This window comes from Ammospiza caudacuta, chromosome 2 (genome assembly GCF_027887145.1).
Source record: "Ammospiza caudacuta isolate bAmmCau1 chromosome 2, bAmmCau1.pri, whole genome shotgun sequence".
NCBI lineage: Eukaryota > Metazoa > Chordata > Aves > Passeriformes > Passerellidae > Ammospiza > Ammospiza caudacuta.
In genome coordinates, this window is record NC_080594.1 from 16,816,578 (window position 1) to 16,843,361 (window position 26,784).

At 37.9% G+C, this 26,784-nt stretch overlaps 2 protein-coding genes across 2 annotated transcripts in view; one reads left to right on the top strand and one right to left on the bottom strand.

Annotated features, from left to right (window-relative positions):
- CMSS1 (cms1 ribosomal small subunit homolog) overlaps positions 1-26,784 on the bottom strand; it is a 225,370-nt gene that overhangs the window by 141,851 nt on the left and 56,735 nt on the right. The gene's annotated exons all lie outside the window — the stretch shown is intronic.
- The window catches only part of FILIP1L (filamin A interacting protein 1 like), a 63,753-nt gene continuing 37,461 nt past the window's right edge, over positions 493-26,784 (top strand). Inside the window, exons 1-3 of the mRNA XM_058825535.1 lie at positions 493-777; positions 2,865-3,038; positions 10,403-10,581. Of these exons, the coding sequence (XP_058681518.1) occupies positions 508-777; positions 2,865-3,038; positions 10,403-10,581 (623 nt within the window). The 5' untranslated portion in view covers positions 493-507. The remainder of the gene's footprint in view (positions 778-2,864; positions 3,039-10,402; positions 10,582-26,784) is intronic.

Sequence of the window (26,784 nt, forward strand, 5' to 3'; positions counted from 1 at the left end):
AATGCAGCCTCCATACCTTGTAGTAGTGGGGGACTGCTTTTGTGCTCTCCCTTGGGTAAACAAAGGAAAACAGAACACTACTAAAGTGGAACAGAAAGATCTTCCTAGCGAAAAGCTTCTGAGCCTAAATCTGCCTCATCATAATAAGTATCTACCTGAAGGGTGAGGTAAGCCTCGTCACAAAACAGGAAACGTGGTCTGCAGTGATGCACCCAGCACTGCTGCTAAAGATGCCTTTGAGGTATCAAGGAGGGAATTGCTACAATGGCATAAGACCAGTAAACACTCACTTCACTACAGACATCCAGTAAAGATCACAGCCCAGTCCTATTGGTTTCCATAAGGATGTCAGCTTTTCTCAAATGACAAATAGCCTTGTGTGGAAGGAGAATTACCATTCTGGAGGGAATAATACCCACCATCAATTATAGTAGTAGTTTTAAAGTCTCTGTTAGCTAAAACAATTACTTTTCTCCCCAATTTCCTTCAGCTTCAGAGATATAAACCATGCATTCCAGAACTAACAGCACCGAAAGCCCAACCAGACCACAGCTGAGCCAGCCGAGGGCGAAAGACCACCACAAAGGAGAGGTTGGTTACAGTGGGAAAGGAAATGCACAAACACAGCAGAAAGAGAAGGACTATGTAGCCCGAGCCAGCACCATCCTGAGAAGTCCAAAGGCAGAGAAAAACCAAAAAAGTTCTGTCAAGAAAAGAGAGGATCTCTCTCGTGATGACTTGCTATTTCTTCTCAGTGTCCTCGAGGGTGAATTACAGGTAATGTATTGTCCTGCTTTATACTCCGAATTAAAAGACACTCCACCCTCCACCCCCATTATCCCTCCACCACAAACATATGTTGCTTTTATGTTAAGAAAACACCTCACACAATCTGATACAGGACAAATATGAACTGCAGTATACAAAAACACCACAAAATTATAGCTATTATAGCTATCAGACAGGAAACATGATCTTTGTACCACAAGTAACTCTCAAAGCAAACAACCCATAAAACTTTCTACCTGTGCTGCTCCATTCCAAGTACCTTGAATACAAAGTATTTGTCATTGTATGGTTGATAAGGAGACCATATTACAGACCTTTAAGATATTTGATTTAATTATGTCTTATCCTCCCACTCCTATGAAGCCATGAGCTTTACTCCCTATGAAACAGTACGTGCTACTTCACAAGAAATAACTCATTTAACAGTATTCTAACACTTATGGCTAGAAAAATCAAAATACCCATTTTATTTCCCATAACACAAAGTTACTGCATTTTAAAAGTGAGCATTTTTCTACCTAGAAAAGGAACCATCTGTCAAGTGGTAAATGATGCTTAACCTGGTCAAACATCATTTCAGGAAGTGGGAACCAGATTTCCAGTGAGCAGGGAAAATATTTCTGTGGTAGGCATATTACACAGAAGTAACTTTAAAACTGCTCACAGGCACAGAAAAAAGCAACCTGGCCAAAGTGGCCTAAATGGGTGTAGCACGTGGTGTCAGAGTTTATTACCTAAACAGCACCTGGGCAGTTCTATTCTTAAAGTGTGTGTGTATGTTTATATAATAATACAGACATGCTGAACAGAACACTCATGGGATATGAATATTTAATAGCTGCACCAATATTTGAGGGTAGATTCAAGGCAAACTTCTACAGATTGCTTCATTATCCAAACAGAACAATTTCCATGTTTGCAAAACATTTCTCTCCTGCCCACTTAACCTTCTTAATTTAGGTTAAAGTTCAGATGTCACATATTTTTATATATTTATTTATATTATACACACATTATTCATTATATGTGCATCATATAAATATAAAAATATATATACACACATACTCTTCAATTATTAAGGTTTAAAGCTGGAATAGGGAAATAAGGAACTGGAAAACAATGAGCCTGACATGAACACTTTAAATCACATCTGAAATTTAAAAGGAAGCAGCACTATAAATGAAAAATAAAGGAAGTCATCTTTTATCCCTTATTTTCCACCTCCCGTACTGCCAAGTCAAATCATTGAAGATCAGCTGTCAATCCAACCATAACTAAGTTTCTAATTTAGATGTCATTCCTTTCCAAGTTTCAGAACATTCAAGGTGTCCAAAGACCACTCTTCTATTTTTTTCTGCTAAGGATTAGAAACAGACTATTTTATATTTTAACATTTGTTTAAAGTCATAAATGGGGATACAGAAGTCTTCCCCTCCCCTGGTATATCCTTCTCTCTGATTCCCTTCCTTCCTATTCTATCCTTCTAGGATTACTTGTTTTTAACTCAAATGGCTGCAGAGCACAGATGTTTGAGACAGTCCATGTAGTTTGTATCACTGCAATAAAGGCAGGGAGGCAACCTTCACCACCAGAGGATGCAAACTGGGGGGGGAAAACCCAAGAGGGACACATCTGTGGGGGGTTTATACCACAGAAGTCATCTACACTCAAAACATACAGAATGTACAACACTTTCAGGTTTCAAGAAACATCCCACCACCCTGCACTAACAAGTCAATTTCTAATACCACAAGACATACATTGCCCTGAAACTTTCTTGTGAATGCTACGCATTAGTCCAGAAACAGCAAAATAATCTAATAATAAAGAAGTACTTAAGCTTTGATGAAAGATCTGAAGATCTTGGAGCTTATGTTGAACTAAAAAAATACAAAGACCAATACTTCCCTCATGCTTTTCAACTGTCTTCATATTACTGACTATTTTGGAGCACTTTACACACACAGTGTTATTTTAGAAGTGTTCCAGTTTTCTTAAAATCAAAAGCAGAGAGCTAACCTGTAAATACATAAATACAGTTTAACAAGATAAAGCCTTAATTTGTGTTTCTGCAGGCTCAAGATGAAGTTATAGGAGTACTTAAGGCTGAAAAAATTGACTTAGCCTTGCTTGAAGCACAATATGGCTTTGTTACTCCCAAGAAGGTGTTAGAGGCACTCCAGCGAGACGCTATTCAAACAAAGGCTGAGCAATGGCAAGAAGATGTCTATGAAAAGCCTATGGGAGAGGTAAGAATGAGTAATTGATATTTAACTATAGTTCCCACCAAATTCAACAGAAGATCTCACCCACTGCTGGGGAAGGAGGCAAATGAGCTGTAAATCTGGAATGGAACATGAGTGTGAGTGAGCGCAGAACAAGGTCCAGGGTCCAGCTGGGACCTGAATCCAGTGATCCTCACTTGTACTGCAGACTGGGGGCTTTACACATCAACATACATGATTCTGTCTAATTCAGTCTAAACCATCTCATTTTCCTGTTCTTGTCCCCTTCTGTTATCCACACTCCCAGCCCATACAAGCAGAAGCCTCACCAGTCCCCACTTGTGTCATGGAGGCGCATCCAGCAGCAATGACACAGCTGTGCACCTCTGCATATCCCTGCTCCCATTAATTCAGGAGCAGTCATGGGGATACCTGCTTGGTCTGAAGAGTTACTATCATGAGCTAGCATTAGAAACTTCATTCAGGCAGAAATCTAATATTCTCATGTTATACCTAAGTAACCTTTAGTTTAATTACACTGCAGCAGCAGCTGCCATACTTTCTGAACAATGTTATCTGATTCATTTCTGCCCTGCAATGCAAATCACTGGATATTAAAACACCTTCACATCAGATTGTGGTTTTTTTATCCCAGGTAGTTGTCTCCAATTCAGATGAATATTTTTTAACATACTGCTCAGTATAAACATCACAAAATAAAAGCAGAAATTATGAATAAAAGTCTTCTTTCAAATGTTTTCCAAATTTTTTCAACAGAAATGTACCTAAGGACACAGAGATCATTCCAGTCAAAATCAAGTCAGGCAAAAGATCAACTCTCATTTCAGAAGCTCAAAGGTTAAGATCTCTGGTTGTAATCTGAAACAGATAAAGTTCACTTGTGAAGCTTAATTTATTTTAGAACATTGTGGTATTATGTCACAGAAACTTTGAGCACAAATGGAAATAATTTGAAAAGTCCAAAACAGTTTGAAAACATAAGCTTAGTCTGTTACTTTATGTAAGTTGATACACTCTTTCCTTCTTACATTTAATGGTAGAGAAATAATTTCTAGCACCACCAAATTTGCCAATTTCAAAAGGCAAAGGTAAACACCTGTGAGCAACTGAAAGGGTAGGACCACTCCACTTCTTGGTCGTGGTAAACCAAAGAATTCTGTAATAGGCAGGCATTCCACAATTTCAGTTTCAAAATCCCCCTGAATTATGTCAGAGATCCATTCTCTGACATAATTCAGGGGGATTTTTTGTTATGTTTTTTTTGTTTGTTTGTTTTTATCTTTTTTTTTTTTTTCCAGAGGTTTTCTTTTTTTTTATTATTTTTAAAACACATATAAAGACCAAAGGAGAGGTGGAACCAGTCAAAGTCCAGGAACAGGCCATTTAAATTCTCCCCTTTGCTACTAGGGCAACGTACCTTTGTATCTGCATGTGCATCTCGCCCTTGAGAGTTTTGCCTGGTAGCTCTGAACACAGAGAATCTTCCCAAAACTCAAGTGAAATTACAATTAATTTCACAAGGCAACCGTAAGCCTTCCAGTCCTTTAACATTCTCTCACAATTCTCTTATCTATTCTAAACATAAAGTTTCTTGGCAAATTTGATTAAGAACGTAGTGGGAAAAATTGGTGACTGGACAACTTTACTCATTGGGAACAAGATTCATAGGTGAAGAAATGTAAAAAGCAGCATTAATACATCTTCCTCTGCAAAACTTATAAGAAGTGTGACAGACCAAAACCATTTCTTCCTTGGCCATGAGGAGTAATTTATTATTTATTTTTGAAAACAGGTTTATTCAATCAAACTTGCTCTACAGCTATTTCTTTCTGCCTAAAACCTAAAAAAACCCCTAAAACCTAAAAAATTTCAGATAAGATTACTGTTAGCACTTATATTTGAGTGCCATAAAAGAAATTAGACTTTTATTTAGGTTTTGTTTCTGATTCAAAGGCCTGAAAAGGTTTTCCATTTCTGTGTGGTTTATAAATTTAGAAGTAGTCAGTTCTTGGGAAAAAAAAAATCTGTCTTCAGATCAATCTCCACTTCTCTTGAATAGACAATGAAGAGTATTCAACATTCTAGGAAATGCAGAATAACAATGTAAGAATAATTTTCCCTGATTCAAAAATAAACCATGTTTTTTAAAGGAATCAAAAAATCAGAGAAGGTGATGTAGGAAAAGAGAGGTAAAGATGAAGACACTGCAGAATTTGTGGTGTCTTTTTCTCTTCATGGCATCAGAAGGCAGATTCTGATTTCTAACTTTCCCAATAATATAGCCAAAGATTAAAAAAAAAAATCATGTGCCTCACTGTTCAAAATAGAACAAACCTCCAACCACTTTGAGAGCTCCTATAAAAGAAGTGAAATGAGAGGAAAGCCCTGTATTTTGCACCCATCAAGGATAATTAAAAACTGAATCCATTTTTGAAATCCCATTGCCGATCACCTTGGAGAAAGATGCACCCTCATCAGTATTTTAACAAAGTCTATTCAATTGTGTTCTCACAACATCTGGTAAGTCTTGGTAAAACTTTCCTTGGAAACTTGCCCTCCACAGCTGTAGGGCACCAATAAGTCAGTCACAGGAAGAGACTCAAACAGCAGTGCTGACAAGGTGGCACTCAGGAGAAGACCACCAATGTATCTGCATGGAAATTTGGCTCAGTTAGGGTTGAAAAAGGGAAGGGAAGGAGCGCTCCCAAAATCTCTGGTAATCCTAAACTCAGGATCATACATTTATAAACAATGACTGTGAGGATATTATTAAAAGGAATAATATTACACTGCACTTTGGATAAAAAATGTAACTACCCTGGATTTTCTTCTGGCACACCACCAAACACAAAACAACCTAAAAAGAGAAAGATGAACAGTTCAGTTCTGATGTAATGGGTATGAGATACAACATCCTAGTTTGACTTCAGTCAAGAGTTAGTGGCTGTAGTTCAGCTATTAAATTCATGTGAATTTTTAGCTTGCTCAACTATTCACAGTTACGTAAGGCTATGCCTCTGATTTTCCATTGTATTGTACAGCGTGTTCAAGTATTAATTCCAGCAAAAAGCCCATATGGTTAGCAAGAACAAAACAACAAATCACTTAATTAATATTTTATCACTTTAATTTTCAACAGAAGACATTTATACTGCTGCTCATTAGTCCTCTGTGGTTTTTAGCTAAGAACTGTGTAGGCTGAGTAAACTTGTGTGCATGCATATAAATGGATATTTCTGCATGGGCAGACCTAGCATTTGGCCAGAGAAATCTGAGGAATCCAGGGCTGTTGGAGACGCTTCTCCAACAGCAGTCTCAAGCTGCGCCAAGGGAGATGCAGGCTAGAATTAAGAAGGAAGTATTTTACAGAAAGAGTGGTCAAATACTGGAATCATCTACCCAGGGAGGTGGTGGAGTCACCATCCCTAGATGTGTTTAAAAAAAGACTGGATGTGGCACTTGGTGCCATGATCTAGTTGAGGTGTTAGAACATGGGTTGGACTCGATGATCTTAAAGGTCTCTTCCAACCTAGAAATTCTGTGATTCTGTGTGAGGATCTCACACCAGCAGGAGTTGTTCACATGGCTTCTCTCTCTTCTCTGCTGGAGACATGGGAGTCAGCCACAAGATCTCACAGGGAAAATGCAAGAGTGAAATTTGCTCCCAAGGGAGGTGCCCTTATCTTGCAGAGGGCCACATCATTTTCTCAACAAACCACATGGAAATGCAGCAGCCCTGTCCCAGGCTCTGCTCTGTGTGGTCAGACAGAGAGGGAAAGGTGTGCTGCACAGGGACACACAAGTGTCACAAGGCCAAATGCCCTTTCCTGGTACATATCTCACACACCGATCTCAAGTGTGTGCATCAATTGTGATATAGGATTGCTGTCTCTCCAGTTTTCTCCTTTATGAGCCACCTGTACCAGGAGATAGTCCTAGCACTTCTTCCCTTCCCTCCCGAGCTCACAACCTCCACCTTGGTCCCAGCCACAACAGCCAAATGCTCACAGTAAAAATGATTTGACAGGATATTTCAAAGAAACAGAAATGCATCTTCTACTCCCAGCAACAGGGGAAAACTGCAACATGCCAACAGCTTTAATACAGCAGCTCATACTTTTCTCTTTGATATGAGCAGGTCTCCCCAAGAGACCTGCTCTTCTTTTTCCCATTTAAAATTCTTTGCTTCAACTCCCTGCCTTGAATACACACCTCACCCATCCTGAACACCAGCTGTTGTAATCTCCACAGTGACAAATGTGCTACTGTGAAGTGTAAAGCATGGAGAGCTGCAAAATAGCACCCTGGAATTAATAACTTTTCTTTTTGCATACATGCTGCTTAGATTACTGCTTGAATTAACCTCTTGTAGCCATTCAAGAAGTACTCTAAAGCAAACAAAATATACAGAACATATAAAACTCTCCTGGTGGGTCCCACATCCTTTACCAAACAGTGCAAGAAGCAGGACTATTTTATACTTGGTTATGTTGCCTGGCTGATGACTAACTCCCATCTCAATCAAGCATTTACATGTTCAGAACAAGGATAATTTAATTTATGATCAGATTGTAGCCAGAAATGTCAGTGCTTTCTTATGACAGCAATTTACATATCTCCTCAGATTTTTACATATACTTTCTCAAAGTGGTGGTCCAATCCACATAAATGCCTTTACTTTCTCAACCCCACCCGTGGAACCTGCCTCACCTCACACTGAGGGCTGAGACCAGCAGGCACCCCTGCAAAGCTGATGCCCAGCTCATATCAATTTAAGCAAAACAGAGCCACAGTTGCAAGCAGCACTGCACCAGAACTTTGTCAAAAATCAGGAGCCAGATTGCTTCCTGACAACACTGTATATTCACCTGACAGCATCATCAGGATTAGAAAACAGGGATTAGAAACTTAGGTGATGGCATTTATGCATCTGTAATACCTGTTCCAAAAACCCTTCTGAAATCTTGGGCAGTGGGGTGGGGCGAAGGTTGATAAAACATCTTTTTGGAAGTTAGAAGCTAAAGAAAAGACTTCAATTTTTAAAATTTCCACCTCTGGTAAAATAAGGGAGAGTGTGAAGAAATTAAAATGGACAGTTTTCCTCAACCTGACCTTTTAAGGCAAACCAGTTTCCAACTGCTTTAAAAGACATAGAAAGCACAGCCAAAAGATTCCTGTATAAGGCGACTCTTGCTTACTAAGAGAGATTGCATATGCAAGAGTTTAGGTAAGAAATGTTTTTTCCAGGGGAGGTCCTGCTTCAGGATCATGATTCCAGAAAGCAGTCACCTTGCTGGGGAAAAGCATACAAATGACCAGTGAACAAGATAAAAAAACCTTAATAATCTGCTGTAAGAGCACTACAAAATAGCAGCAAAACAAATAATCACAGGTTTCTTTGCATTTCTTGATCATGCATGAAACAAGCTCAGCTATGTTACATCAGAAAAGACTCTCTAATGCCATAAGTACAGAAAAAAATGGCTAAAAATTGTTTTGTTGGAATATTTTGGACTCAAACTATCTTCAAAGCCTTGTCAATAGCTCTTTCTTCTTCATTCACAGCATTGTCAACAAAATGTTAACAATTATTTAGGAAGAACATAAGAGAATATATATAGATTTAAAAGAAACTAAGATAGGCAGGGGTAAACTTGGAAACCTAAGCAGAAATTGATGATATCCTCACTTAGTCAAGAAAGTAATATTTAGGCATTCCAGCTCTCTCTGTCATAATTTCTATTGGCCAAACAGTGAATAAACATGAGGAAAAGATAATTACATACTCCCTGGAATTAAATTGTCCAAAACAAGCAGTGGCCCTAAGAATCTGAAACCCCACTGTTTCTTGTGGCACATAGAATTCCTTGTGGGGGAAACATCAGAGAACCAGAACCAGCTTTGCTTCCCACACTGCCCATTTGTGAATTCTTTCCTATTAATAGAGTGAAACACTACAATCAGATTGGCCTACTAGAATAGACTGTGGTTAGAAGGAGGCACTGGGCTGTGAGCTCAAAATTTTTTTTTCCAAAAAGGACACAAGGATTCCTATGTTGACCTGATGAGGGAGGCAGTCTCCAAAGGGGAACAAACAGGGAACAAAGTTGGTCACAAATACAGACTCTTCCCAGATCTTTTGATGGCCTCCAGTGATCCTCCCTGAAACTTCAGCTAGATCAGTGATGCCCAAGGAGGAAAACCACTCATGGTTTCACACACAGACACTTGTTCAGTCACACACTGAACTCAAAATTGTAACATAATCTTCATAATTAGTTCTCTCTTCTAATCACAGTTTTTGTGGAGTTATTTTAACAGCATAAGTCTAGTGAACAGTAATGCCAATATCTCTGTGGTTTAGCAAAATTAAAAATTATTGCCAAAAGCTAAAATAGATTATTTATATTAAAATATCACTATATAGTAATATTTAGAAAAATACAACATTTTTTACTATAAGGGTGGTCAGGCATTGGAATGGGCTGCCCAGGGAGATGGTGGAGTCACTATCCCTGAAACTGTTCAAGAAATGACCGGTCATGGCACAGTGCTATGGTTTAGTTGGCATGATGGTATTTGGTCAAGAATTAGAATCAATGATCTGGGAAGTTTTTCCCAAGCTTATTGATTCTCTGATCAGGTGTTAAGCAGAAATCCTTGAGGAAGGGAATTTTACACTCAAACTGTGCTATATAGATGCCATATAAAAGAAAAAGACCTCAACAACATGTGCAATCTGAGGAACATAACAGGAAATGCCACCATTAAAAAGAAATACTTCTAACTATTAAAAAATTCAGCACTTACTTATTCCAGAAAGCCAGAGCTATGCTCAGAGTAAGCACAAGAGACAGGATTGTTCTGCACTCTTGGCACAACCATGCATTTATTGTGAAACCAGAAAACTGCTTTTTGATCTACCACTACCTTAGAAAAGCAATTTAATGGTCTTATTTCCTAGGGAGCTTTAAGTGAGGCAGCTATTTCTACCCAACCAAAAGTCAGTCATCCACCATGGTGTGAAGCATTGGACAATGCTTCTTCTGCCAAGACATCTGGTTCTCTACCACAGTGATCAATGAGAAAAGCACAACCCTGGGAACAGTAACTGTTAATTAGTTAAAAAAAGGTGAGGATCACTCATTGCAGGAGGATGAAAGGAAGGCAAATGAGGGTCTCGAAAAACAGTACCTAATTTTTTTGGGATTAGACTGACACAATTAAACTGATACCTGATGACCTTGCTACCAGGCTTATTATTATTAATTATATTTTTTAGCTGCTCTCAAAATTCTTTTAGTAATCAAAGTCCAAAAAAGTAAAAGTTTCAAAATATTTCAGGAGTCTTCCCCCTCTTTTTGCAGCTTGATAAAGTTGTAGAGAAACAGAAAGAAGTTCACAGAAGAATGCTGGAACAACTTCTAATGGTGGAAAAAGCACACAGACAGACACTGCATGAACTAGAGGAAGAGAAGAGGAAGCACAGCAAATACATGGAAAAAAGTGATGAGTTTACAAACTTGCTGGAACAAGAATGTGAAAGGTAAGGTTATCTCTTATCATAGCACTAAGAAATATGCACAGTTTAACATTACATCTAAGGATCTCTCTGCTTTATTTTGCATCCACTAAAAATCTTTGGGGAATTGTATTTTGAGAATTCAGCTGGGAAAACATGATTAATGACTTCTAACAAACAATTATGTCTACATCTCCATCAGCCAGCAAGGTAGGTCAAACAGTCGGCAGATTCTTCAGCACTGTTGCAGGAATGTCAGGGATGTTACACTGCAAAGAACACAGGGAGACAAGCAGATGTATGACATTATAACCAACAGGAAGCAGGTGAACCTTTCAGTGCGTTTTAGAAGCTTGGTACACTCTGCGGTATGTAAGGAACAGAACGTGTCATCAGACATGCAGCCTTTCATGGCAGAAAAAAAAGACATAAGGAAAAGTAGATATTTGGACAAAACACAGAAATACATAGTGAGAAAGCAAAGGCAGAGGATAATGTCCAGAAAACTTTGAAAGTAACAATGACAAAGGTCTCATATCAGAGTTGGCATAAAACCCACAAAAACAGCTTTATTTTTTAAGAGTAACCTAAAAGTGCCACAGCTTTTTAAAAAAGTGTTACAGTTTCAACACCAATTCTCAGAAGAATTAAGAATTAAATTTCATTTACTGTCTTTAAAAGAAGCCACTTTAGACTGTGCCTTCTTTGAATTCTGCAATAAAACTGAACACATCCTAAGGGAAAAAAAATAATCAAAGAACATTTCCTATTCCCTGTATAGCTAGCCCAGAAGATAGGAGAATATTGTCTCAGTTTCCTTTCGTTTAGGAACAGATGGAAATGTTTGGGTGTGAGAACGTCAAGCCTATTCTAAACTGACACTATGCACAGATAATTCTTCCTCTGCTTGGCCTGTGTAAGATCATGTCCTACGTATTCTGGCAGCGTTCCCCCGTGGGCTGCACCTCTCTCCTGCACGTCCATCAAAGGCAGCACACACCGAGCACACGGCCGGATTTACAGCTCACAGCTCAGAGGCCAGGCAAGAAAATGCTTGGCTCCTCAGAAAAATGTGTACAGATGCAGGCAAGCACAGACACAGAAAAGCACATACTAGGAACTGTTCTTGAGAATCACCATCAATGAGGAACCAAACCCTGAGACCAAGGGAAGTTTTCTACTCTGCTGTCGTCTTCTCAAAATACAACACATTCATCTCTTAGAGGCAGAGCTAGACAACTCCACTTGCTAAGAGTGGCACAATGTTACATTCGACAATGTGCTCACACTGTGTAAAGCTGCACACAGGGAAAGACTAAGCATTGGAGTAATTCATTTATTTTTAAACAGGACAGACATTGGATTAAAACTCCCTTCCCTGCCCCTTCTCTATACCCCTCTATCCCTTCCCCTCTGCCCCACCTCTGTTCCCATTCCCAAGAAGACTGTAAAGCATTTACCACTATTGACTGCTACTTTTAGTCAAACTGCCTGGAAAATGGTGGGAAGAGAGGGAATGCTGAGGTGCTTAAAGAGCCCTTAGAGGATATAATAATAGCTTTAAGATTAAGTCTTTTTTTTTTTTTTCCTTTTTTTGAGGATGTATTTTATGTGGAAAACCTTAAGGGGGTGTGATGTCACTTACTGAGCTGATTCCAAATTGTTTGCCAAGTAATGTCACCATCAAGATCTCCACACAGTTGCCTGCCATAACAGAAAAAAAAAAAAAAAGAAGAAAAACCCACAACCAAAAAAACTTTCACTAAGTTAAGATACAGAGACACAGTTTGTCCTACATGAGCCTGCCTGACATGGCAAAGTGACCTTTTCTTCCACTTGAAAATTCTTACTCCAATTTGCATTTTCTCAAATGCAAACTTTACATTTGGATTAAGAACAAATAGAACTCTAGAAAAAGTTTCACACATAAAGCAATGACACAAATTTTTGCTTACCTCCAATACAAGTTTAAAAAAAAAAAGCAGGAAGTATTCACCAATGAACTTACTATTCTTTTTTAGCCAGATTTAGCTAGAAGCAATGTCCTCTTCTATATGATGGATATATAGCATTCCAAACAGTATTTCAGGTTCAAAGCAAAACCCCTGACTTTCAATTAGCCAAAGACATGCCTGGCTTTTATCACAGAGCAAGACTACAGCATATGCTAAAGATATCCTTGGAGGATATACAATGTATACAAGCCAGAGAAGGTACATGTGACTGTGATCAAAAGAAAAAAAACTTAGATGCTATAAGACAGTGATGCTGAGATCCTGAAAACAAGTTTTTATGGCAAGATTAAAGAAATCATTAGTTAGATCCAAGTCTTACAAACTGTTTTGGATATATCTTCAAATAAGGCAGAAAGAAAGCACAGAAAGCACTTCTTTCTCTTGCCCGTGTGCTCAGCAAAACAGAACTGAAGAATTTTTACATGAAAATTTTAGTGATGAATTTATCAGATGATCTTGTTTTACATAAAATGGACAATCCTTCATCTCTACAGTCTTTGTTTTTCCTTATGCCCTTCATTGATAGCATTTTTCATTGAAAGAGTCAATGTTTGGATTGTTCAAAATGTAAGAGTCTTCGGTGACTCAGTAAAAGCTCTTCACCTTAATGATTCAAGAATTTGGCTCTCCAGTGAGGCAACAAGACTGTCCTCAGCAATTGTACATTGTCAGATTTGGGAGGTTAAGCTTGTGACAGGATGAGTGAAAACTTTCTAGATATGAGAACCAGATTAGCATTCAGGGTTAACCCTTTAGGCAATTTAAGTATTTTTCTTGCTGCCTGTGAAAAACTGATCCTCCATAGTCTTGCTGTAGTTCAGAGACAGAGTGATCTTCAAAGTGACCAGTCTCATTCCTAACAACAGACATTTACCAGCAAACAAAGAATAAAACTATGCTACTGTCACTGTAGTGATTCACCTTCAGTCACACTTTTAAGGCATGGAGCCATAAATGAGCCACAAGCCTGACAAACTCCTGGCATATGAGGAAAAGTTCTGGGGAGAAAAAGAGGCCAATGGACAACTGGATAGGTCATTCCTGCACTTCAACATGAATGATTCTCTGTATGTGCCTGCAGACCAGACAGGAACACCAAGACAAACAATCTCTGCATAGTAGTAGCAGACCAAGTCAACGACAGTCCAGAAGGGAAAAATTGGTTGTATTGTTGAAACTTAAAGAAACAGCAGCATCAAAGGTCAGAGAAATGTAAGAAATAACAAATCCAGAAGCTGGATACACAGACAACTAGGTGCACCTCAAGAATCATAGCATAAAAGCTACTGGCCTTGTTTAGAAGCTCTTGCATTTCATGGGGTTGGAAGATGGAGAGCAGGATTAAGGACTATGAGGAATACTTACTTCAGGTTCTAATTGAGTCCACTGTATCTTCCCTGAGGACGTGTGCATTTGTCCAAAATCAGTTATCCACATTCCATATTTTTGCAGCACAGTTAAATAAAAGTTGCTGTTTTAGAAAGCATTTTACTAGCATAAAACATGAAACTGGAAGGTTTTCCAGATATGCATGTTCCAGTTTGAAAACACATGCCATATGTATACAAGTATTTATGCATATACATAGTACTCTCCGCCCCATAAAAAAAAAAGAAACAAAAGAACAAAATAGTAGAATGTTTAGCACTTACACTGTCCTTTTCCACTGCATATCTCAAAGAGCTTTAAATATTATCTAAGCACAGCTATTCCCCATTTTTCCACTTACTGAAAGGAAATGGAACTATGAGGAAAATAAAACAATAAAACTGAGCGTTAAACTGGATGAAAGGAAGAAATGTCCCAATGTATAGGTGTGTTCCACCTTCAAACCTTCTATATTCTATACAGATTCTCAACTACACAAAGGGTAAAGTCTTATTACAAAGATACACCTGTTAAGAGGTCAATGTTATTCAAGAGGACGGGGGAAAAAAAGCAGTTAGCTAATATATTATATTTAATTTTTAAAGGTAGTTATGATAAATTTTGCTCACAGAATTCAAATATTAGCACAAAACTCTGCAGTTTGGTATAGAAGAAATTAGTAAGATCTTAAGGTTAAGGATCATCTACTAATATGAGGGTATTTTTCCATGAAACCTAATCTGCACAAGTCTCACATCTGTAGTCTCTCTCATCTAACAAAACACTACAAAACATTGCTTTTTGTTCCAACTGCTGCCAGTGTCAGTCAGTTAATAGAACAAGCTATTGAGTGGTACAGGTTGCAAGTGGTCTCTGGAGGCCTCCAGCCCAACCTGCTGAGTGCAGGGCCAACTTCACAGTCAAAGCAGGTTGCTCAGATCTTTGTCCCCAAGGCAGTTGTGCTGGCTGCCTGGGCTCCTGATGCAAACTCAGACCTCTTCACCAAAAGACCTGCTCCCTCAGTTTCATTGTAGGCATCATTCTGGTCTGGCTTCCATGTTCAACCAAAACTGCTCTCAATAAAAGCTTAGTAACAGCTCTTCTTCTGGCAAAGCTCTGAATTTAATCCATCTTCACTTTCTCTGATAATCTGGCTGCCTTGGGCATAAATGAGCATTCAGCACTTCCTTGCCATCTCACCCATACTGTTTCTGCGACTCCACCTTGGGCTCATTTCTCTGAGTGTTTCACAGGGTACTCTGAGTTGGAAACTTACCATTGTGTACCTCTGCTCTGTTCATAGCACTCCATAGGTCTTATTTTAAAAGTCCTTTCTTCATCCATTCACTTTGTGTTTCTCCTCACAGAAACTCAAAGTCAGGCATCATCTCTACTATGATGACTCAAGTGTACTCCAGTCATCACCAAAACAACAAATCTCACCATGTGAGCAACCTGTCCTCATTCCCAACTTCATGAGAACAGAAGGGAATCAGTCTTTCATCCTTCAGCCCTTGTCTTCATCCTTGCAATTCTCTAATAGCTCTGTTCTTAAAACTGGGTTAACTGCTTGTCACTCAGCCTGCTGTACCTAGACACATTTTTACCTGAGCCTTCCTACATTTAAGTCTCACAAATTCTTGTTGATAGCACCTCCAAGAAAAAGAAATATTTAAAAACAAAGGAACAAACAAGCCAAACACATGCACCCAAATAAGCCAAACATACCTTTCTTTACTTCCAAATAATTAAATAATTTTCCAGGCCCTCACTTAAAAAATACTTATTGATCATTTCCACATTAGCTATTTCAGCCTTCTCTGTATCTTCCTTGGATGTATGCTCAATACTGAATTGAGGTTACAGTTCTCTTGTGTTCCTTCTTATGCTCTAATGCAATGTTATTACACGGACTAAACAACACATTAGAACTGTACCAAAATTAAATGAGATTATAAGACTGCTCAGGGTTTGAGTTGGTAAGAAAGGTAATTTCATGAAACTGAGAGCTCTAGGCAAAGTGTTTTGGATTTATTTTAAAGTGTCAGATGAAAGTAATTGCTACCCACAGTAGATCAAGTAAATGGTGCTTGAAATTCAGGACAAGGTATCAAGGAAAGAAGGAACCATTTTAACTAAAAGGTGAAATGTATTAGCTTCCAACATAACATGGCTATACTTTAATTCAAACACATTTACACATTGGATTAGTGATATTTTCCATGTCCAGCTCTGGAAAATTTAATATTCTGGAAGAATGAGTATAATTAATATTTGCTATTTTTCTTAATGAAGCCAATTAAATATTATAAGAAGCAGGACTTTATCTCTGCAGAGAGCTGCAGTTAAAATAAACACTGTCAACTTATTTATTCTACACGTGTTACCAGAGGTTTTTAATTTCATGCACACTGAACTATTGTTGTAGATTGCATTGTACTCAAATGCAATCATTTCCTTTTAGCTTTCTGGCAATGAGTTATATGTATTACATATGTTGGAGACTATGTCTTGCAAGTTGTGAAATGGATGCCAGATCTGTGTACATTTGACCTTTTTCATGGGTATCTTGTGTTCTGAAGGTGAATAAGAAAGACCCACCACAAGCACAACGTTAACATTCTTATTCTACATTACACTCCAATGGGACAGTCCCACTAATAACACCAGTGAGGCACGAAGGGAGACTCAAGGAAGTGATGTACACATATTAATTACCTCATGCTCGTATGTGGAAAACTATGTACTGTTGCACTACATAACTTTCAACAGATGTTGTGAAATTGAATCTTTGTCACAATTCAAGGATTTGAAGACGCTTACAACAGCCTTTGTGCATGATGAAAGATAAAAATACTTTATCTTAGAGCAAATAAATAGAATTGAGGGTTAAGATCCCAAAACTGTCAAACAAGGTCACATTATGTTTTTTCAATGCAATATTCCAAGAACAAATACAAATAGGGCTCAGTGTTAATGTAACTGGGAAATTCTCTCTAGATTGGTGGCGCAATTCAAAATTATTCCACCTACTGTCATTAGCAAGGAGATGTGAAATCTAGATGACAAACATTTCTCATGCAACTCCACTGACATTGGTGGAATGACACAGACAAACAGACTCATATTTAGATATTTTAAAACTCTGGGCACACAACATGCCTGTTCACTGTTTCAGGCACACTATCACTATTAGGAATCAATACTATCATTGCCCACTTTGGGAGGATGAGGAGAGCACAATGAACAACCTTAGCCAAAGGACATTCTCCTACACTGCTACCCTCTCTCCCCTCATGTGTGGGGGGAAAGAGATTCTCACTGCCCTCCTTGCAAAAGGACAAATTCTGAAAGGGACAACTGTGGAAAGCCACCCTTTACCACCATGGTGGTGGCCCTGGTCAGCACTTTTAACCCTCATATCAGAGCTCAAGGGGAGGGATGACCTTTCTAAGCTGGCAAGTCTCAGCATATTTATGGCTCTTGTAAATCAACACCTAAGCAGTGACCAGCACAGGCGATGAAGCACAGGCCAAATAAGCTCATGGGGAGGCACTGCCCTCAGTAATGGGGCACTCGCTCCAGTCACCCATTTACATTTCCAAATAAGACTGAGGGCACCACTCCATGTGCGGCACAGCACAACAAGTCTAATCATAAGCAACAATAGAGGCAGATGACTGTACCAAGACCTGTGACCAAAAAAAGACAGGGTGCACTTCTGATTCATTTCAGGGTGGGGCTGTGAGAGAGGGAGAAACTGGCACAGGATTTTGTAACTGTAACATTGAAAAGCAAACACACAACATCAGACAGACAGAAAAATCCCTAAATCATTGTCCAAGATAGAAAACTTGACAATCTCATAATTTTCCCAAAAAAGCCATTGCTATGGGAAAAGATGTACTCCTATTTGAATGTGGAGGAGGAGAAATCTCAATGAAGTTAAGATCTTTCTCGTGGCAGAAAAATTTAGGCGACTTACATGTGCTATAATTAGTTTCATATCTTAAAAACAGGCAGGAGAAAATGGCCATGAGAACTCAGAATGCAGGTCACACATCAGTTACCAAGACTTGTGATCTAAACTCAACCAAGTTTCCCATGGCATGCTGTGAGCTTCAGTGCATTTATGCTGAGCTAAAGAACCTCTGAGTATTACATACACACATATGAGAGAACCATGCATGGGAGGCTGCTGTAATTTAAGAAAAATGCCTTAGCCTCAGTCTCTGTACTGACACAGTAATTTTAAACAGAGAATAAATAAAAACATCAGAAGCACTAAGTTTGTTAAGAATAGAGATTACTTGAAAAAATTGCTAAAAATAAACACCAAAATCTTCTCCCATGGCAATTTTGATTTTCATGTAAGTACATTATTTTGCTTCTTGAGCCTGAAATGCACATTTTAGTGTCTTTTAGAAAAACACCACACTCTGGGACAAGATAACACAACCTACTTAAGAGTCTGAAGATAAAGTGTAACACATTGAAAAACTACGTTCAATATTTGTATCTTTCTACTAAGAAGATTGGAAAAAAGTCACAGAAATTATCTAAACACTTGGGAAGGACATATTGAACTCTGGTCTTTAAAATTTGTGATTCAGACTTGTGTATGTTTCAGTGTGTGTAATGGTGAGGCACAGGTCAGGTGGATGGCTGAGCAGCAAATGGGAGTAGATACAAGAAAACCTAGTGGACCATGTTGTCTCTCCCTTGCAACAGAGTTGTTCTCCAAAAGCAGTGTCAACAATTTTACTTCTCATTTCGGATGCCCAAAGTACTGACAAGTCCTCATCTCCCTAGAAATGTTCTATAAAAGTTGCATTGTCATAAACAAAATTATACTTTTCTATTCGTTCAATAATTCATTCCCTTTAACAGCTCAATACAGTACTTACTCTACTGAAAGATGCCAGATACTTGGCTAAGACTGAAAAAGAACCCTAAGGTACCCATTTTGGTAACAGAGAGATCCACAGCAGATAAAACTGTAGGAGGAGACTTGGAGTGGGCTGCAGTAAGGTCTGATGCTTCAGGGTGATTCCAAATGGAGAACTGCCTACTCTCCTTCTGTGGTAGGTCTCAGCTGCACACCCCTTGGGATAAAATCTGACACAATGGCCCTTGTGAAGTGCAACTTGAAGGAATTCCAAAGACTGAGCAGGCAGAGAATTAACCAGCCCCTTCATGCTCCCACAGAAAAGTTTATGATGGGAAACATGGCTGGTAAAAGCTGAAGCTTGTACAGACATTCTGACAAGGGAAGGCTCCAGCACTAGACTCCTGAACCATAATTTGATCATCATTGACAGCAACAAGCAAATAAAAAACCCAAACCCATCAGTCATGATGACTACTGAGAGATGTTAGGGGAATTATTCTGCCACAGAAAACTTTTATTCCTCTCCCCTCCCCAAAACAGAGATTAAAAGTTCAAAAGGGACAACACTGAAATTATTTAGTTAACTGATTTATGTCTGCCAGATTTGGCCTAGCAACAGTTACCTTCTCCCAGACCCTGCCTCTATGTTGTAGAAGGGAAACTCACTGAATCTAGAAACATGGTTGTTTTCAAATGTGTTCATGAGCTTGATGAGATATACCTTGCACAGGTTTGCTCTCATTCTCTGACCAAGATCCACTGGCATCTTCAGCAGAGACAGCATCCAACTTAAGGCACTGCAAAAGCACATCACTAAAGGTGCTCCTTGCCTTATTTACTTCCTTGCCAATACCTTCCAAATCACACATTTTGCTAGAAATTACATGAGCTGATTAAAAACCTGCAACTTAAAATAGAGCTTTTCACTTTTAAAAGCAGCCAAGGTCTTTGGCTTTTATATGCTACAGGGTAACTCCTTAGCCTCAGCACCTTGATTCACAGCATCTTCAAGTCACTGGGGAAAGGCACATGCCCCACAAACATCAGGTGGCTAAACCCTGTTTTTCTTGAACTACCCTTCCATCTCAGTAAACTGTAATGTTTACCACGTCACCTGCACTTCCTTACACATGATGCTAGCCTTCTTCCTCCTCATAGTCTGAGCAAAACCAGATAATTTTATGGAAAAGGAAATAAAACTTAGCAGAAATGGAGACCATACATCCTCCTCTCCCTTCACTCTGATTTGTCTGCTAAAAATGTCAGGGTTATCAGGAAATTCTGTGCACTGTAAACCTTATTCTGATGTATAAATTTACTACTATTAAAAAGACTTTTAGGAATGTTCAGATCCTACAATTTGCATTTAAGTCATCAGGAAATTGGGACATAATTTATTAAATGTTTAGACAAGATTTCACATGTTTCTCATTTCAAAATTTCATCTTGCATCCAACTGAGGAACTGAGAAGCAAGACCCACTCCCTGAAATCCTAAAGTTCTCCCTTTTTTTCAATAGTCTTGCCAGCTAAACTCTGGATGTCTTTTTGTTCTGTCAGACATGAGAATGAGTCAGTCTGTCCCTAACTGGCTTTCTAAAAAGGAAATTGAGAAGTTTGACGACATATTTGGATAAACACACTCACTGGATAAAGTTACTTAACATTTTATATCTCTAAGTTTGCTCTAAACCTCCAAAATCCTTATAGACCAGATTTAAGTATAGCCAATAAAAACTATAGGTTATAAATAAAGTTAATGAAAACCACTCTATTAAAACTCCAAGGACCTTGTAAACATGCTCATCAAAGCTTATCAAAGCTTCACCACTGTTATACAGCACCACACCTATAAATCCATGTTATTAATTGCTATTCTTCCCCACCTGTTATTGAAATATCAATCCAATACAGATTGCCTTTGGTTCAGAATCCAGTTTTCTCATGGTGTCTGAACACAATGTAGCAGCCAACACTAGCTCTGAATGAAGAAGCAATGAGTAAAGTCTGAGTTTACACAGTTCAATTCTCCTGAAAAGAATGAAAACTGCTGTGATCATCTGTATGTGCTTTAGGTCTCCCTGAGGGTAGCATTTGACCTAGAAATAAAGGATGATTGAAATACACAGAACTGAACCTACAGAAGGGCACAAATGCTGAGCTGATTTAGCTTCCTAAGCCCTCAGTTTACCAGAGGGTAAGGAAGTTTGTAGTACGACTTTGGAATGCATCATTTATTGCAATAGCAAATATCCAACAGCATGGTGTGTAACTCAATAACGTTATCACAGGAATATATCTTACAGATTCAAAATCGTGATTTCTGTGAATTCCCATCTTCTTTAGGTCTGTATTAACTTCAGATGCCAAGTAAGAAAAGCAGGAATTCCAATACAAAGAAAAAAAAGGAGTTCCAAAGAGAGCTTTTACTAGCTGCACAACATAAAACATTACTTACATGAATCAGCCCGTTTTCCATATATGCTTATAAGGATTATCAAATTTTAAGATTAGTTTGCTCTAAATGTCTTGTATGCAACCAATCTTAAAATTCAGCTAATTCCATATAATATCAGATTTCACTGCCAGCATTTCATTAAAGTCTGTTGATTATTTAATGGTCACATGTGCAAAGATCTGAGTCTCAGAACAGTGCACACAACCTTGCCCTTGTGTATTCTGATTACAAAATGCAAAGACAGCTGGTTTTATGATACACAGCAGATATCCAGAGAATTTCTTGGAGAAAACGAAGAAGGAGCTATTAATGATAAAAATAACAACATACAAAAGAATTTTTGAAGTGCCTGGAGAAAAAAAAAATAGCTTTTTAGCCACCTGACAACAAGACTGTCTCCATGGCTACATCTTTGAAATAGCTCTAGTACCAAAGCACAGGTTCTGGCATTACAGTTATATTTCATAAATAAGCTGAGAAAATGATGCAGAAAGAAAGAATTCAGTTTTATTAGACTGTGGAAGACTTTTGGAATAGGATGAACAACTTTACCTAAAAAAAACCCAGAAATAGGCTACTGGTATTTAAGCTTAAAATTAAGATGAAGACTATTTAAACTTAACAGAAAGTTGGCAGATGCAAGCACAGTTCAGGATGACAGACCAATTAGAGATGCAATCATTAAAACTTTGTATTCTTGGAAATAAAGCATTTAAGCAGCTAATGAAGTTTGACAGGAAATAGCAAAGCTCAAACCAAAGAGCATTTCAAACAAGCAGCATTAAAAAAAAACCCCTACAAACCAAACAGTCAAAGAACAAGGGTGCAAGGGCTCCTATGCAATTTCAAGAATCCAAATAAGTCTGTCCAGTTGTAAATTTGGCCATGGATAGAATGTGATTTTATACTTCTACACTATGTGAGAAGAACATCCAGAGAAATATGATTAGATTATTGATAAGTATTCAAATCAAAACTAGAGAACAGATTATGCTGATGTAGGAGCTGTAGAGCTGCAACAAAAAAAGGAAAGCAGAAAAGTGGAGCTGAACAAAAGAAATGTATTTAACTGTGTAAAAACATCTCCAGACCTTCTGTGAGTTGAAGTACATATATGAACAGATAATCATATAAATGCTAGACTACTGATCATCAAAATAATGTCCAAAATAATGATGAGGGCTGAAATCAGAATCTGGAGACCTTTCTCCTCTGAACAATGAAATATAAAATTAATTTGGTTCATCTGTCACAATCTCTTTTATATTTGTATTGACTGACTAACAGTATTGGATTCCAATGTTTTGGAAGTCAGAAAGATTTCTACATTAGACTGTTTATGGAGAAAGAGTCTGTGAAGCCATCTGAATCCAAACTGGTAGTAGAAAAAGTTTTAAATCAAATTTGTACAACACAAAGCAGCAAGTTTACTAGCACTTTACCAGGACTAAATGGTATTTAAGTATTCTAAAAGAACTTGTATGAAAAACTGAAGAACTATTAGCTGATGGGTTCTTAAAGCTGACAGGGCAACGGACAGCACTAGTTTTTAACAAGACACTACAGTAAAGAGACCTGGCATGCATCTGATGAACACAAAAATCTCCAGCCATTTGAGGGCAAAGCAGAATGATGTGGAAAGTCTGCTCTCCTTCCCCACCTGTCAAGTAATGCTTTGCTGTTCTGTCCTGTCAATCCTGTCATCTAAACTGAAGCAAACTAACTGGGCTTAGAGCAGTTCATTTCCTCTCTTCCAGTATGGATATGTTTCTCTTTAATGTGTATAAAAAAGCCCTTGAGGGTTTGACTATTTACATACAATTGTTTGAAACAGATATTTACAAAGGCCTATTTTAATTGAGTTTCTTAGCCTGTGCACCTATCCATTGTCATCCTATTTTTTCATCCATAAGCTAACTTCAACTAAAATGCAAGAAAGAATCTTCTGAACTACTAAATGTCTACTGGGCTCTTGAAAACAGGTTATCTTTTAGTGCCCAGGATATTAAGCAAGAGTGCAGTTTGACATTGATATGAGTATATTGTAGAAAACCTTTGTGTTCCTCCCAACAGTGTGGAAAACCTGGTAGCTTGCAAATTATTGGACAAGAAAACAAATCCAGTCATGAAGCAGACTTCCATAACTAATTTAGTTTCACTATACAAAGAGCCACCTGTTTTCTAAAACAAATAATGCTGTTTTCACAAAAAGCTTCCTATCCTTATTGCACCCAAATGTAGAAGAAATATCAGAAGTTTGATTTGCCATTGGAAAAGCTGAATATTTGGATAGCTGTAGAATATCACAACATTCACTTTTACCTTCTTTTCTTTCTAAAAATCAAGGAATGAGATCATGGGAACCCATGCACAAGTCTCTTGAAAATACCTATAATTAAATATTTAGTCAAACTTGTAAGAAATAAGTACTAGCACGTGGCATCATAGTTTGAAAGCAGTTCAGGCATGCAGCCTTCATCCTCCTGCAGAGCCACAGCCAGACTTCCCAACGAAATAAGGCATGCAGCAGTTCATAAAAATAATGGGGAGAGGAATAAAGATGCTGAGCTCAAGGGAACAGTTAGGCTTTTAAAAATTATTCCAAATAAAGCAGAGCTCTCCTACCTCCAAGAAGAAAGGGAGAGGCTGTTTGTTTTTAAAAGGAAAATACTAAAAATATCTTCAATTACATTTATCTCAAAAAATGCTGGAGAGAACATATCACAAGTCCTCTTCAAATGAATGCACACAAATAAAAGAGCAATTAGACAAAACATATATGATGAATATTTAAGACACTGAAATTTCCTTAAGAATTAGACAGAGGAATACTTGGATACCAACACAACATGACACTAAGACCAGGAATGCAGAAAAAAATCCGTCCTGAACCATTTGAACACCAATCCACTTCCCTGTAGCATCCAAACATCAACCTTTATTATTTAAGAAACTTCTCTTGTTATGTTGTTTGTTCAGCTGTTATAATTGCAGTGGGAAAGAAAAAGCTGATGATTTGCTGTAACACTCAAGAAGTCCTTCCTTATTTCTCACAATATTCCTCACTTTCCTGCATAAAATGGAATGATGACACTGTAAGTCATTACAGGTGCCAAGCCTTACTCACTTGTCATTGCATTCAGAACAAACACATAAAACAAGAGTATAAACAACAAGAATGCTAGAGGAGTTTGCAAATACTTCATAAGGTATATACTAAGCAGACATTCATATGCAAGTTTTGTGCATTGGTTTCTTCTTTTTTTATACATGTTTATTCTATTTGATTCATCTGTTCTCAGATACTTCAGTTCTTAGTATTAAAATCATTCAATTCAATTTCCTTTTCTGTTCTTATAATTAGCTCTATAAAGAGTACGTATTTTTGCCATTATTATGGCAAAACTTTTAGTTTTGGTTGCAGCTCAAAAAAATTCCCAACCTTCTCTTCCTATTCAGATTGTGTTACTTTTTCTCCATTCTTAGATGAGATTATCTTATGACAGGTATATCACAGCACCTCCTAGCAAGCCTAACATGGAGCAAGCTCTGCCCTCCTACTGCTCATGTTCCCCCTCTGCTCCTGAGTGTAGTTGTAAATTATGTTCAGAAACAAAAAATGAACTCTGTTCCATGTTTGGCATTAAAGGCAGGGCTCAGCCTATAGATCTAAAGTGAGGAACTTTGTTCAGATGCCTCCACTTTAGGGCTGGTGTGAAGATCCAAGTGTTGTCCATGGAAATACAGCTCAACTCAAATGACAGGCATCTTTACACACACTGAAATCCCACTCCATAAGTGATGACTTATAGATAATGTAGCTGGGTCACTACTCCTTTCCATAACCTCTCTTTGATGAAGCAATTTGCAGGGTAAATCTGTCCTGGGCTCTTTTTTTTACACCACAATAACTTGCAGCACAGTTCCTTGTACGTCTCCCTCATGGGCAGGTATTAACCAATGGCTCTCATCCAGCTTATCTGTTTCACATCTACAGCATCTGCCCATTCAGATTTCTTACCATTCTATTTCTGCCTGCACATTTAGACTTCACCTTTCAGTTTTAAGCAAACACCCTCTTGAAAGAAAATGAATTCAGCAAATTGGGGGGGGAAAAAAAGGCAAACAGCAAAATGACAGAAATATCTGAAAATTATACATTTCATAGAAGTCTACTAAATTGCATTTTGCATTCTGAGTTTGGACCAAGTGGAATGTCATAAGCAGATATGCCATGTATGGTAGAATTTGTGTCAGTCCTCACTAAGATATGCTTGGTAGTAAAAAATAAAACAGTTAGGAAATTGGTGCCAATGTCACATGGTTAAAAAAAGAAGAAATGTGAGAAAAAAAAAGTTCTTCAATTACTGCTGCCTTTTCTCATTACTCATGTAGAGATATCACTATTTATCAGCAAAGGAAGGAAAAATATATAATGATATTTTCATGGGAAGGGGAAAAATACAACCACTATTTGATTCTTAACTGTTTGGCTAAGTTTAGAGTTACAAAATGTGTTTACATTAAGAACCTGAGGTTTGTTTGAATGTTTACTTTATAGAAGTTCTGAGTTGAGAAGCTTGCAGAGTGAATTGCATGATACTGTCAGTGTAAATTACAGGTTTTGTTTGCCACAGCCCGGTGCAATGAGCAACTGGCCAAGAGCCAAACAAAAAGGCATAATTTAAAACACTCAATCAGTTATATTCTGAGACATTTTGTTTAGTGTTTAATAAGCTCTCCAGGGATGGAGAAATTACTAAAGCACATTGTCCTGACATGAGCTAAAATGGTCCTCTCTTGCCACCACATTTCTGGGAATTAGACATTAATGCAGTATATGAACATAAATCCATATACATATAGACATACACACTCATATTTTTGCACATATGTATATTGGGATAATTTTATTTTACAGATTTGCACATCTGATGTTTGTTGCTTTCCACCTTTCAAATGAGGCATCCATAGCCAGTGAAAGTTCCATACCCATTTATATATTCACTCATCTACTCTCTCTGCACAATTTCTTGTTTTATACGTTAAGAGAGGACACAATAAAATGCATCACACACAAAGCATTATGAATGGAGAGCGAAGGCTGTTTAGGGAACTGTTCTCTACCTTGCATTATGGAAAAAGAAAGCCTCTATTAATATAAAAACAGGGTAACTCCAAAACTAAAAGTACATCAAAAAACTTGTTTCTTTTATTGATAAAGAGATATGACACTTCAACCAGAAATTTCTAAGTCCAAAAGTTTAGAAAATTCTACTGAGCCTTTAGATGCAAAATAGAGCCACTGAAATGGTTGACTTTTGTTTCTGAGGATTCAGCAGCATGCATGAAAAAGAAGAGAAAAACATTATTTTGAAATCAAATGTATTTCTGATTAGAAATCAAAAAGAGACATTATTATAGAACAAATTATTCTGTCCATGCTTACCCTACAGTGTGCCTCTTGCACTTCTGTTAAGCATCCTGTGCTAAGAG